At 39.0% G+C, this 14601-nt stretch overlaps 1 protein-coding gene across 1 annotated transcript; it reads right to left on the reverse strand.

Moving 5' to 3' along the window:
* Positions 1-6593: 6593 nt before the first annotated feature.
* LOC148649178 (death-associated protein-like 1 homolog) lies at positions 6594-12584 on the reverse strand. Its single transcript, XM_088605534.1, has 4 exons — positions 12391-12584; positions 9025-9118; positions 8407-8470; positions 6594-6845 (listed from the first exon to the last, which is right to left on the reverse strand). The coding sequence occupies exons 1-4, from the start codon at positions 12455-12457 to the stop codon at positions 6729-6731; spliced, it is 342 nt and encodes a 113-aa protein (XP_088461660.1). The 5' UTR covers positions 12458-12584; the 3' UTR covers positions 6594-6728.
* Positions 12585-14601: the final 2017 nt, after the last annotated feature.

Genomic DNA, 14601 nt, shown 5'->3' on the forward strand with positions numbered 1-14601 from the left:
TTCATGTCGCGACATGGGCTTGACAGGTTTTTGTCATATCGCGATATAGCGCCTTTCATGCCGCGACATGGGGCTGGGCATTTTTGCGGGGTGTGTCATGTCGTGATATACGGGGCTTCATGTCGCGACATGAACGGGAGCGTTTGTCATATCGCGATACATGGACTTAATTTTGCGACAATGGCGCCATGTCAGTGATGCGCTAGTCACAATGGGTATTGCGATGTGATAGTGGTGCGCGCACTCCTATCGTGACATGCTATCGGAATCGTGAACGCGCTGTGGATGCCATGACATTCTTTGTCTGCTATTCAGTTGTGCGACTTCTCTTAGATTGATCAGTAATTGGAAACCAATGGATGTGTTACTGTATATCCAGCGTGCCCATACAGCACACACGGTACACACAAAACTTCCGCTGTGGCGCTTTACCCAATCAGAGCGTCGATTCTCACTCTTCACCCAATCGCGGCCCGACCTGTTCGGGGGTTTAGCCAATCACGGGTCTGAGCTGTTCAAGGTAGCAGCGCCAGGTCGATCGGCTTGTTTACTGTCAATGAGATACTATTTTTTAAATTCTTTACTTATTTGCAAAATAACTACATAGGCTTGTTTTTTAACGTCTTTATTGATTCACAATGTCCTGTACTCTTCGAAATAAATACATTTTTTATTTGCAATATAACTGTCTCCGCTGCTTTCTGTAATGAATACATGGTATTTGAACAATTTGAATCGCATATTTATAGAAGGGAAACACCTTCTGCTTTGTATTTCAAAAATGAATAGAAATGTAAAGTGTATGAACATTATATTATTATGCTCGTGCTTTCAATTTTGTTTTTTATTTTTAAATTATATCGATCTGGAAACTAATACCTAAAAATGTGAATTTGGGCTCTCGAGTTGTACCAGCGGTAATTTGGAAACTGGTGTCTCCTCACCAATGAAAGGAGTACAAAAGCTATACATTTTCGAGAACATGGTTAAAAATGAAAAGAAAGAACCTAACCCAATAAACTAACATAGTAATTCCTCCCTAAATGTAAGTGTTTATTCGTGTAAAGGCTGCAAAATCTGGGGTTAACTGATCAAAAGATCACAACCGAAAGATCTGGTAGTCGTGACTTTGCTGTTTTGTACGTCACAGAGTGACGTCAGAGCCAGGAAAAGAACGCGCTATATTGAAACATCCACCCCACCCGAGCAGACAGACTCGGAAAACAAATTGTCTCCATTGTTTTCATCACAATCAGGAGTTCAAGTACCGAGTTTGTTGGTACCTGTATACATCCGTGTAGTTACGTGATTACCCGAAAAAACAAGTTGCTATATCTCGGAAACGAAAGCAGCACAAACGCTACTTACAGCGACACAAACGCAGCACATGAGGTGGGTTTCATCGGTTGTGCTGTCTGTAGGAGGACCAACTTCACGGAGCTGTTCTCAATCCAAACACTTCTATTTCCCTGAATGCCCACCACCTGCAATTCGAGAATTTATATTTTATGAGGAACTTTATCAAAAGTCTTCTGAAAATCTAAATACACCATTTCATATGTTCTTTGTATATCCATAACTGATGTTGCTTGTTCAGGGAACTCTAAATCCCTGTTGACTATAATACTTCCACATAACAGATCCCCCGACTAATTATTTTATATTTAATTTTATACCACTATTAATTATATTATATTGTTTTATTATAATATTACTATATATAATATTATTATATTATACAAAATTAAACAGTAATATTATTATATTATTAATCATAATACAATACTAATATTATTTTTAACTATGTTTATAACCTTATATGCAATAGAAGTCAGACTTATACTGTATGTCTACAATTATTTGGGGCAGTTCTGTCACTCTTTTTATAGATAGGTGACACTGCAAGTTTTTCAGTCCAGGTAAATTTAGACGTTCTCTTCTGAATAACATCTATTTCCTTCAGTACATTTGGCTTGAGTTCTTCTAGTACCCAAAACATCTGCCTCTTCTATTTTTTTTATTAAATAAAGAACTTTGTCCTTCCACTGCCTGAGGCATGTTGTTGACTTCTTCAGTGAATACACCAGAAATATGCCATTGTTGACACACATTCATCCTTTATGGTTCCTAGTTGATGTCCTAGTACTTAAATAAATTTGTTTTTCTTCCATTGCAATATTTTTTAATCTCTCTCTTGGCTGCTCTAATAACCTGTTCAGCCTGTGCTTGCAGTTCATTTTACTGGTTTTCTTTATCTGCATCCTGTTGTTTTTAATCACTTTACAAATGCTCTCTTTTCCCTTATCCAGCTATCCATTTTCTTACTGCTTTATCCAATACAGGGTTGCTTGCTAGCCATAGCCTATCCCAGCAAGTAACAGGTGCAAGGCAGGATGAACCCTGGGCAGGACACGAGTCCATTGCAGAGCACAGACAAACACAAACATAGACATGCAGGCCAATTTTCCAAGAAGCCAATTAACCTACTAGTAGGACTTGGACTGTGGGAGTAAACTGGAGCACTTAGAGGAAAGTGTCAGGTGAGAGGAGAGAACATACAAGCTCCATGCACACAGCGCCCCAGGAATTGAACCCAGGACCCCAGCACTGCGAAGCAGCAATACTAATCACTACGCCACTGTGCCACCCTCTTTTCCCTTACACTTTTTCTAATTTATTTGTTGAATCACTTGGGATACTCTTTTTTTAGCTTTTGATTTACCCACTCTTGGGATAAATCTATCATGTACTTCAAGCAGAACCTCTTTAAACCTTTGCCATCCATTCTATATTTATCCTTTCCCATTCTAATTCTCCTAAGCTGTCTCGTTCCTTCAAAGTCTTCTTTTGTGAAATTGCAGACATTTGAATTGGATTCAACCTGTACAGTTTCTGTATACTTCAAAGCATACCATATTATAATCACATTGTGATTAATTACCTTTGGGGTGCTTAGAAAAGTTAAACAATATTGTTATTTCTTAATTCATGAAGGACTGTTTGATTTATTCATTTAGATCCTGCCAATGCTAAGGTGTAAGAGGCTTTGGTATCCATACTGTAGTAACAAGTAAGGAAACAAACAAGTATTCTGACATCTTATTTGGATTTGTAAAGTGGAGAATCACTGTTACAAGCCTCTTTAGAGTTTGTCTTTCTGTCTATCCATAATGGATGTACTGCAACAATTAATTTAACTTTAAGGTAAGCACAGTTCATAAACTACAGGAGGTTGTGCTTTAATATTTTATAAGGCACACATTAATATTCCAAAAACAAATTTCGGTATCACAGAAAGAGTATAAAAGCAGGGGAGATGAAGCAATGTCATTTAACTTAAGCAAACTTATCCATATGAAGTTAGGAGTAAAGACATTAATTGCAAATGAATACCTCTCCTGCAGATTAACATCCTTTTGGAACTTTTCCCTCGGTATTGATCTGTAGAAATACTGCAAAGTCTGACACAGTGTCTCTGAGATGATTGATTGTGACAGGTTAAATCCACTTTAAGTGCTGTGTGTTTAAGGGTCCTGGTGAATGTTCTGGAAGATTTTCCAGAACATCCTCTCTGTGGTGGTAAAGGGGTGAGGAGCAAAGCAAAACCAAAGAATATTAACATTCCTCCATGTAAGAGATTAATTATATTAAACCAAGTGGAAAAAACAGATTTACAGAAGATTTACTAGTCAAACTTTAGCTTGAAAAAAATATTATTTTGATGATATTCTGGAGAGGTCACACACTAACACACAGCATTCATAAGTAGCTATCAGTCCATTCATTTTCCCTGCAGCTGCCATGACACTTACCTTTTACTCTCCCATCCTCATATAAAATAATAATGATTTAACACGGTACTAAGCGCCTTTCTTTTATTATTGCTTGCACAAAAGCTGATCTCATCTGTGCAAACTCATCACTGTTGGTGACTGTACAGCTTCAATAAAAGATGTCCGGGCATGTAAAAGACTTCCTACAAAAGGAATACAAAGTACAAAGAAGTGTGGTGTGGAATTTATCTGGGAGCAAACCTTTACAGAGCCTTGGCACTGGCAGTAGTTCACTAAGAAATGTCATTTTCAAAGAACATGGATTGAGTGGATGGATGGGGAGAAGGTGGGGCAAGGTACATCAGGTGCATGATTAAAATAAATCAAAGTGTACATATTTTAGGTGAAAAGGGAGGCGGGCAGGGCAACGATGCTGAAAAATCAATATAAAAAGCAGATGCCACATTTCACTGTGGCAGACTGCCAACAAACAAAGGTGGTGCTTCTGAAGGTTGTATGGAATTTTTTCTGTTGTCCCACAGTACAAGTAATCTGTTCAGACAACAGCGGTTTAGAGCACTACTTTGAAAAAGGAAAACATACAGTACCTACTAATGTTACACAATAAATTCACATGTGGAATTTGAATTAACATCCAAAAAGATTATGTATTTTAAACATTGTTTTGTATAATGTTGTCATTTAGAAAAAAACATATAGATTTAGTGTTTTACTATGACTATTTACTCAATGGCTACCAGGTCTCACAATTGGTGTAGTATATGCATGTAGAAACATAACAATTTCTAACATTTGTATGTTTTCTGTATCACTGTATACTTTTAATCAATACTGTACCATTTTTTTCAATAGCAGACTACCTTTAACTTTTAGTTTTTGTGCAGTCGTGCTTTCTCTTCAACACCTCCTTGTGGTTACTTTTAAATAAAAAAAAACTTGTGCAATTGCTCCGTCTACTGGCTAGAACATTCCATTACTATATAAATGTATTAACATAATTGACGTTTGTAGTAAAAAGCTTGCATTCTGCCAATCTTGCAAGAGAAATCTGTTTTTCTTCCTGATCAAATTCTTTACAACTGCTAGTCACGAGAAAAGGAGAAAAATGAACAAAAAGTAAGAATGCTTAAGCAGGGAGATGAGGATATTTGTAAAAACATACGTGCATAGCTAACATTCAAGAAACAACGCAGCAAATGTCTGTTAAACAAGGCAACTTATTAAAAGTTTTAATAAAATATTTATCCACTGGAATTCATGGAATTCCAACTGATTCCTTAGCTTGCAACATTGAACTGAAGATTGGTGCCTTTATAAGCTTTGACAGGCTATGGACTACATAAAAGGGGATTGCACTAGCAAACGTTTTATAACAAAAATGACGATGATGCAATTAACATTTATCAATAAGGCTGATAAACAGTGTCTGTGACAGGCACAAGCTAACAACGTGTGTGGCCACCACCGGACTCAATTCAAGCTGTGCATCTGCAATTCATGCTTATACACCAGGTTCCAGATGTTGCAATGTGGAATTCTGTCCTATACCCCAGGTACCGCCCAGATTTTCCCACAAATGTTTAATGGGGCCAGTAATTAGTGGAACAAGTAGCTCAAGACCAACAAAAAGAGCATCCACTGCGTAACGGTCACATCACACAGGAAAGACACTGTTACGCAAGCAGCATAAGGATATGTTGTTTCTTGCTGTCATGATAGGATAATCCAGCCCGAAGAGCAGCAAGTGAGGTTCTGGGACTTGACCAATTTAACACCACGCAGCCAGATTGTCACTGCAAGTGGAGTCGTGCAGATCTAGATATTCCTGAACAGACCGTCACATATGGACTTCCCTCGTGTTAGGTCTGTTGTGCACAATTAATGCATGATACAGCACATTCTAAATGTAGGATTCCTGGGCACATTAAATGCTTTGATTTATCACTTAAGAGGATAAATACACTGCTGAGAACTTCATTTGAGATACTGCTCCACCTTATCAATGGAGCAAAGACATTATCTTATGAGAAACAGGGCCTATTCCCTGTCAACCCCCCCCCCAAAAGGACTTAACATTCAACAGGTTGAATCACCTCCTCACCTCTGACCAATTATCAGCTCTTTCACTGAAGAGGCGATTTAATCAAAGCCACACAAGCCAATATGGGTTACTCATGAATGATCAATGAATAAAAATGACACAGATTAGTTTAAGTTTTGTTGCACATCATGTCTGACGCTCCAATTAGAACTAAAAATAGACTTCTACATTCTTTTCAAGAATAGCCAACTATCTTACAGATACCAGTGCCACACTGTTCATCACGCTAGTTTTAAATATGAGATTTGGAGGAAACTAAACGGAGAGAGAGCTATTAAATATCAAATCCCTTGACAAAAGCTTACCACCTGACCACTTAAGTGCCAATCGCATCACAAGGCACTGCACTATGAAGACGTAGGTCTCATCCAGGGCTAAGTGTTTAAAGCTCTTAACCTCCATCTTGAAACTCACAACATCAAGGAGTGTGTAAACTAGGGGCCTTGAACCAAGGTCCTGGAAAGGCCCAATCCAGTTTGTCTTGTAGGATTGTTTTGAGGAATACTTGTCCACTGAGGAATGAATCATCTATTTAATTAAGCAAACTGATGCATGAAGACTCAGGGGTCTTCAGTTTTGTTCCACATGACCTCTTAATTGCTTACTATAGGACTTGCAGGATAGGGGCTGTCTAGGAGCAAGGCTGGAGACATCTGGAAAGAGGTGTGCAGTGCACGTGGGATATTAAAACACTTACATCAGCTTAACAGTGTTTATTAGTTAAATGTAATACTCAAAGCCACACAAGTCCACTCCCCCAGTCCCACATATGAGAACAGACTCCTACATCTATTGTCACCCCCCAACACACACAACAGAACAGACTTCTTGTTTTAGCACTTGCGAGGTTGCTGGATAAAGTACATCTTCGGGGTGTACAACTTTTCAACTGCAGGTCTGGGTTTGTTATGTCGAACACTTGCAGGGGTAGCTGGAAAATCATGACTCAGCTGAAAAATAAATGGACAAAAATGAGATGCAGACTTGGTTTAAACTAAGGAGTGATGCATTTGCCTTTAAATCCATTTTCTAAAAAATGGAATTTTAGTTCAGAAGATTCAATATTCAATTTCAGGTGAGAGCAGGTTGTGTTGAGTGGAGGTGGCAGAAACTAGACTTATGTAACATTTAAAGAAAGCTGATTAAACCCTGAACAGGCTATATACTGGGATGCTATGCACTTCTCCAACTTTTCCATCAAAATATTTCTGAGTGTTCACTACATAAAAAACTGCTCCAGGTACGGTGGCTCATTATGTACAAACACTACCAAGTATTCTACAACAGCCATCAATAGGAGAGCTGACAACCAGTGCTAGCAGCAAGAGGAGTTGTCTTCATGTCTGGTTTATATAGGAGGGTATTCCAAACTCTAGGGAGCACAGGAGTAAAACAAAGAAGGGTCTCAAACCAAACGTTTTTGACTTGTTGCACCCTGTATTTCCACAAGCAAAAACTGCCTCACATTTTAAAGGGGTAACCAAAATGGATAGAGACGGGAGATGCCAAAATAGGACACATTTATGGCCAACAAGACAAACATAATTGAAAATCAAGCTGAAAGAAAAAGCAAATACACAATTAACACATTAGCTCTGATGTAGCCTGTTAAAGCATATAGACTGGTTATTGCTAAGTTGAACAACTACTGCGTGTAATGAATTTCAATCCTGGATCTCTTTTTGACAGTAAATGGTCTTCTTGACAAGGAACACCAGCTACTACCAAAGTACAGAGCTTTTCAGAACCATGAAAACCGCTCATGAGAAGCGAGCATTAGTCCATACGGTTATGTTTGAGCTAGCATTGAAGCAGCAGCAGATAAACATCACCATCAACTTGTCTCCCTGCACCAAAATCCAATTAGCTGGACACACAGAGCACCTCGGAGTTTACAACCACACCCATTCAGGTTTTTCTCGAGATCAATACTTGGATCCGGCAGCGCTCATGGCTCCAATATTGAGTTTGGTCTCCGACCCCTCCAGTTACTGTTCCCAGGTTTTGTCACCGAGCCCCTCAAGTCTCTGTCCTTGTGCCCCTCTAACTGTTCGGGATACGGGTTTCTCTACGGTATGGCTTGGGCCTAGTCTCCCAGCCTTTCTCTTTGTACTTCGGGCTCTGCTTAGCTTGTTCTCATTGTCTTTGACCCCCACCTGCTTGACCATGATCTCGGACCATGTTCTCACCCTGGTTTCGTACATTGCCACAGCACGACATCAGCAGGCTTGGCACGCTCTCTGCACAGTTTCCCGCTGTGTGCACTGCCTGCTCACCCCCGTTTCCATGTGCAGCTCCCAGCATGCTGCCTGCGGGCTTCCCTGGGGTTTTCTCTACCTCTAAACAGGCTGCTCTTCCCATCTTGGTAGCACAACATTACAGATATCATTAAAACTGGGGTTCTGGAGAACCATTTCAAAACCTAATCCCCAAGAAGGAATCTGAATTCAGAGCTCTCTCCCACCCCAACACACAAATGGAAAAAAGTTTTGCTTTTACAAGATGACCAACCTTTTCGAGAGTGCCAGATAACAGGATACTGATTGACTGCATTTTGGGAAGAATGGTCACAGATCTGGAAATGAGAAGTAAGATTAAAATATTTTTACAGCTCCTATAATAAAAGTACTCAAAGAAATTCAGATGTATTTTTTTCCTTTATATGAATCGAAAATATAATTAGACTTTATTTCATGAGCTATTTGTATAGCTGCATGATAAAGGGTTCTGAAATGATTTATTTTAAAGGATCTCTAAACAAAAAGGTTTACTAATATCAGGTAACAAAGCAAACCATTACAAAATGTTACGCATTTATGTGTTAATATAGGGCCACAGGAAAAAAAAAACTATTTTATCAGAAGCAAAGTTCCTCCACTGTCCCCTTACTGAACATCTAAATGAATATGCACACAGGATTTCCAGATACAACAAAAATGTATCCAACCTCAATGTGACAGGAACTGACCATTTTCATATTTCTTATGGGACAAAATCCATCATCTTTCAATTCTTCACTCAGAAGAGATTTGTAATGAAAGGCAGCACATGTCAAGGTCTAGTGAATTCACTTTAAGTTATTTCAATTCCCCCTATACCAAGCTGTCCCATCACCCCATAAGAAGCTACCTTGATTTGTCTGCTGCAGGTCTTTTCACCTCCTTCTCAGGGGGTGCATTCTCTTCCATATTTTTCTTTGCCACCCTCTTCCCTCCAGCCTTCACTGTAAAAAGGAAAAGCAGAGTAAACAACCAAGGCAGGTTGTCATGTCTACAAGACCTCCATTTCTCAGCTGGTAGGCTAAGATTCAAAGGTTTCTGCAGGAAAAACTGACAGACCTTATTAAGCTGCCAAGCAAGGTTAGGTTTTGATAGTTTCTTACCTACAACATTGGATAATCTGTCCAAGTTGAAAGACTCATTACAAAAAAAAAAACAATGTTGACCAGAAAGAATGGAGTAAAAAACATTTAAAAACAAAAGATCTAGAAGAAGGTCAGCCATATACTGTACACTAAGCATATCATATTGCACACCTGTCATGAAGATCATAGAACACTCATTCATGCTTGTAGATGTCAATCACAATGTTCAGGTGAATTGAAATTAAGACAGGTGGCCTGCAGGTGAATGTCAGTTTTAAATGCTTGAGCCACAAGCAACTACCCATTCCCAGTCACACTGCCGTTAAAGTACTGAAGTGCATTTCTTAAGCTGGCATGTTGACGTTACTCCACGTCTGGCCAGGAAGTGCTTAAAAACTTGAATTTTCTGACCCAGCCCAACATATTTAAAACACAGACTAATCGTATTTTCTGGCTAATTACACAAAAATGTGTTCGCTATACAATCTCACTGCTGTTGAAAATCCTGATGCAAAAAAAAACCCCCAACTATTTCTCTAATCAAGCAAATCAAGTTCTCAGTAAAACAGTCCAAAGTTAAAGTCACGTACAGTAGGACTTCTCCAGGGCACCAGTGTTATATTGGGAGCACAGATTTGATTAGCTGCTGGACACTGCTGTGGAATGCTTGACCACTCTTTCTGCACAGCTACAGCCAGGGTACAAAGGCCGGTCAGCCGTGACTGGTCCCTGTTAATGGCAGGGGTGAACCGATCACGCAGACGTTTTACTGAACTCTCGTCAGGTAGAGCGGTTCAGAACAACACCTTGATATGGTCTTTTCTGAAGACATGCCCTTCTAATCCTAGTACTGTGCAATCTTGTATCATCCTTCTGGATGAATCCACCCTTCCAGTGTTTGGCTAGCAGTAATGGAAAAAAACCACTGACTCAAGAAAAAACGTATTGCTGGCTTAGTACTTGCCACCATCTGGGTATAAGGTGCGTTCATTCTGATCTGCAATTGGATCATTAATAAAGCACTCCACCAGTCTCCTTGCCACCACATTAGTTGTTCTATAGCCAACAGAAGGCAAGATTTAATCTTTCAGCTGTCAACACATTTTCCCTGAAGTCTCTTAACATGCTGAGCACCACCATGAAGAGAAAGCCACCGTCATGCTGACAGGTTATTTCTGCCTACAATTTCTTCTGCTGCAGTCACATCTGTCTGGTTTTAGACAGCAGTGACAAGTCCTGGGCCGGTGTAGAGACCTTCCGCCTTCCAGTTTGTGACCTTACGGCTCCAAGGCCCCGAGCCCTGGTTTCTCTAGACTAGTCTGCCGCTTATTGATGCAGAACATCTCCTTGTCCGAGGCCTGCGTCTCCCACAGACAGGCCTCCTTCAATCACGCAGACAGCTACCAGATTTTCATTTGTCACGCGTGGCAGGGACATACTTCTCACTGCTCTTGTGTTAATTAAAATCAGGTCTTTCCAAGCAGCTATTTCTGCATATTCTTAATTTTATCTCCAGTCACTGAAAACCTGGTATTTTATGAAATTGCATGAAATAAGCTTACGGTTGTGCGATTTCCAAGGACAGTACTACTCAATCGACTAACCTTCCCTCCCCCTAAGAATACTTTAGCTGTAAACCCCAACAAGCCAATGATGTAGAACAGCGATTCACAGTAAACATAAAAGCATTGGTCTGACTTTATAGAGAGCTTTATAGACTGTGTAAAGGTTACATTTATTTCTGCTAGATAAGGGTTTACCAGATCATAGTGTTTACCTGATGTAGTGGTTTTTTAGATGAACAAAGTACAAATTAAACAGACGGCGACACACAGATGTAACTGTTGGCACCTTCCCATATTATGTTTTTCTGTCAATGCCTTCACGCACTGTAGAAGGTTAGCCACATGGAATAATATGAGAACTCAGAACGCAAGCAGCAGGATGTCACTGTTAATTAGGGCAAGGCTTCCTGCACTACCATTTCCAGACAGTTACAGATGAAAGCATTCTCTTGTGCCTGAAGTACAGGCAGGGATCATTCGGACACTGTAAAACAAAGCATGAGCAAGTAAAACAGATGTGTGGATTTGTACATTTTAAGCTCGATTTTGCCTTGTAGAGTTTTCCTAGATTAAACTCAGACTGTAATTAGTCATTACTCCTAAAGAAAAGACATTGTTAAAGGTCTGTCAAGTCAATTTCAAGTCAATCAAGTTAATTAACTATCATCCAATTTGGTTGAAAAGATACATCCAGGAATTGACTTAAACTAAATAACTAAAATGCCAATCAAAGTCCTAGACATCAAATAATCTAAATATACAATACGTTCACAGAGAAAACTAGCCTTGTGTGACTGAGGGACAGGAAGTAGCAGTTTCAGTTACACACTAAAACTTTTTAAAGGTAATAAGATTTGCGGATCTGGGTTAAAGCAACCGTGAGCATAACCTCACATGGGTAATCATTAATACAGTACCACAAGTATTTGAGATTTAAAAAAAAAACTAGACTGGTTTTAAAATTCACTACAGTCCAATTACAAAAAGTGGAGAACAAACGAAGAATGCCGTTCTTACACTTGCAATGACGTCTTCGAATGCTCATTCTAAAATGCAGTTTTTATTGGATCATGTAACAATAAATGCTGATGCAACCTATAATACATATATACATTATAATTGTTGAGATTAACTAGAATGCAAATGCGCCTCTAGTTTCTAGCGTTGCATCTACACGCTAGAATTCGTTTACCGTACAGTTCTTTTAAAACAAAAACAGGAAGTTAAAAGGGCACAAACATCTTGACTTGAGATCACAGTGTAGCTGTTATGTAAATGTGGATTTTGTGCCACGTTTGTAGCGGTTTTGAAAAAAAAATAATTCTAAGTTTAGAGTACGTCTTATGTTGGTTGTGCTTCAACTTCAGAACGGAAGTTTAAACCTCAGAAGCAAGAACAAATAAAAGCGAAGATATCATTTTCTAAGAAAAAGGCAGTAAAACGGATACAAAGCAGCTTATTTATCATCTTCGGGTTCCACGAAGTGTGTATTATTTTAAGAAAATAAAACCTAATCGTAGCAGAAGAAACAGCAGAGTAATTAGATTACTACTATTAAACACCAACCTGCAGGAGGATGCCCAGCTTTTAACGCAGAGTTCGGTTTGATTCCAGCTTTAGACAACTTAACCATCTTCAAACTTTGATTATACAAGTAGCAAAACACGTAGTATAAGCCGCCCTCGCTTGTTTATAGCAATACCACTGAAGAGCGAATGACGTCTCGTTCAATTAATGCAGGCAATTTTGATTTGTGGGGGTGGGGATATGAAAGTTTAAAAACAGCTACGTAACCATGCAAGGCTTGAAATGATTACGCAATCGGCACGGTTTTGTTGTGTCGTCTTAAACTGGAAAGTTGCAGAAAAAAATTATGCATCATTCAACGACCATTTTGTTAAAAACCTCTTAGTTTAAAAGTGTGTGATTGAGGAAGATGGATGAATTAACAAAGGTCGAAACCTATATACATAACTGCAAAATAACAGAAATAAGTGTATATAGTCAAGACAACATACAAACATACAAGAGTTCATGTTCATGCTGAGCGGCGATGTCTATATCATCCGAGCCACCTAAAACAAACGATAAACAATTAGACAAATCAAGTTATGATTGCTCACAGATTGCGGGTTTTTTTCTCAAACACCTCAATGACCTGCAGGATACTGCCTTGCCTGTAAAGGTAACCCTGTAATTTTAATTAATATGAAAACGTTAAGAAAAATCAGACGTTTATTTATTTTAACAGTGTTGTGTACGTTTAACTATATTAGTAAATTAAAAACAGAAGGACGATTTAGCAGTAGATATTATATACCGTGAGAATAACCACGTTTTTCTCTAAAGAGAAAATATAATATGTTGTCTATTTTTCAAAACACATGAAACTGTAACATTATTTTACACACCGTGCATGGGTCATCTGGGAAAAATATTTACTAATGTTTTGAATTTTATGTCCCTTGCGCATTTCTCTGTTTGTTTGAGCATGCAGAGATAAGATTTCTCAATTTCAGTCTGTATTGAAAACTTTAATAAATGGCATAAATCCAAAAACAAATACCAAACGGAGAGTAACAACCAAGTCGCCTCTCATAAACATTTCCCGAGATGCTGAACAGGGTGTAACACGTTAGGCCTGTTTTAAACTCGTGCTTTCAAGAGTGTAAACTTACTTTTACTCAGCTCCACCCTAATATGCCCTCAAACTAGATAATACACAGATTAAACAAGGTGTATAACGCCACAGATGTCAGTAGCTTTGCAGGGAATGTGTGCATATACCCGCATGAAAGCTGGTACCTGAAATCTTATGATCTTCAATTAATTCATTGAACTAAATGGAAGTTAGTGTATGTTCCCCATTCAATGCATTCAACTTTATTCATCCCCAGGGGGGCAAACACACAGCAAATATAAATTCATATTGTTTAGATAATTAGCAAAGACTATTAGTAAGCTTTAATTTTGCAAACATTTTACACCCATCCATTGTTAGTCACCTTTTTGTGAGGACTGTGGGCAATGGGCTCTAAAAGATTGGGTGATATTAATGCATATTTGCACAAAATTGCAGATTGTAAATATTCTGGTTGCAAAAGATTAACATTTAACTTTGAGGCTACAAATAAAAGCCACAGTGCAATATTTGCTTGCTCATTTGCAAGCAAACGATATCTGCTATGCTGTGGGTTATGTATCAGAATGCTGGACAGGCCTATTTGCATATTTTGGCTAGCATGATTGCAAGTGGATACCCCAGTCTTCACAGGAGAGTTTGAACAGGGGTAATTGTTGCGACGCATTTGGCAGGAACAAGACATCTCGGCTAGCTAATGCTTCATGAGCAACAGTGTATAAGGTGATGTCAGTATTGAACCATGATATCCAGGCATTAATTTGAAGGGCAACTGCAGAAAAAAGACGAGCAACTGCAGTTTAATTGGAAGCAAATATTTAATCCAGGGCTCAAGCAGCCATTGTAATCAACAGTCTTCCACCGAGAATTCCGAGGAGCAGGATACCATGGTCAGAATACAGCGCACTTCTCACCACACCTGGCAATGTATGCTTGTTATTTCAGTGCTCTAAAGAGCACATTGCGTTTCCGAATTGTGATATGGTCAGCTGAATCATCCTTCGTCATGTTCTTGACCAACAAAAAAGTGCACCTGAGAAAAAGCTCTACAGCTCTAAATGCTTAGTTCCAAATGTGCAAGTTCTGGTGTTCCGCAGTATCGTAGAGCATATTTTCCCGGCTTGGGGAAATAGTGT

Source organism: Lepisosteus platostomus, chromosome 14 (assembly GCF_059453375.1).
Source record: "Lepisosteus platostomus isolate fLepPlt1 chromosome 14, fLepPlt1.hap1, whole genome shotgun sequence".
NCBI lineage: Eukaryota > Metazoa > Chordata > Actinopteri > Semionotiformes > Lepisosteidae > Lepisosteus > Lepisosteus platostomus.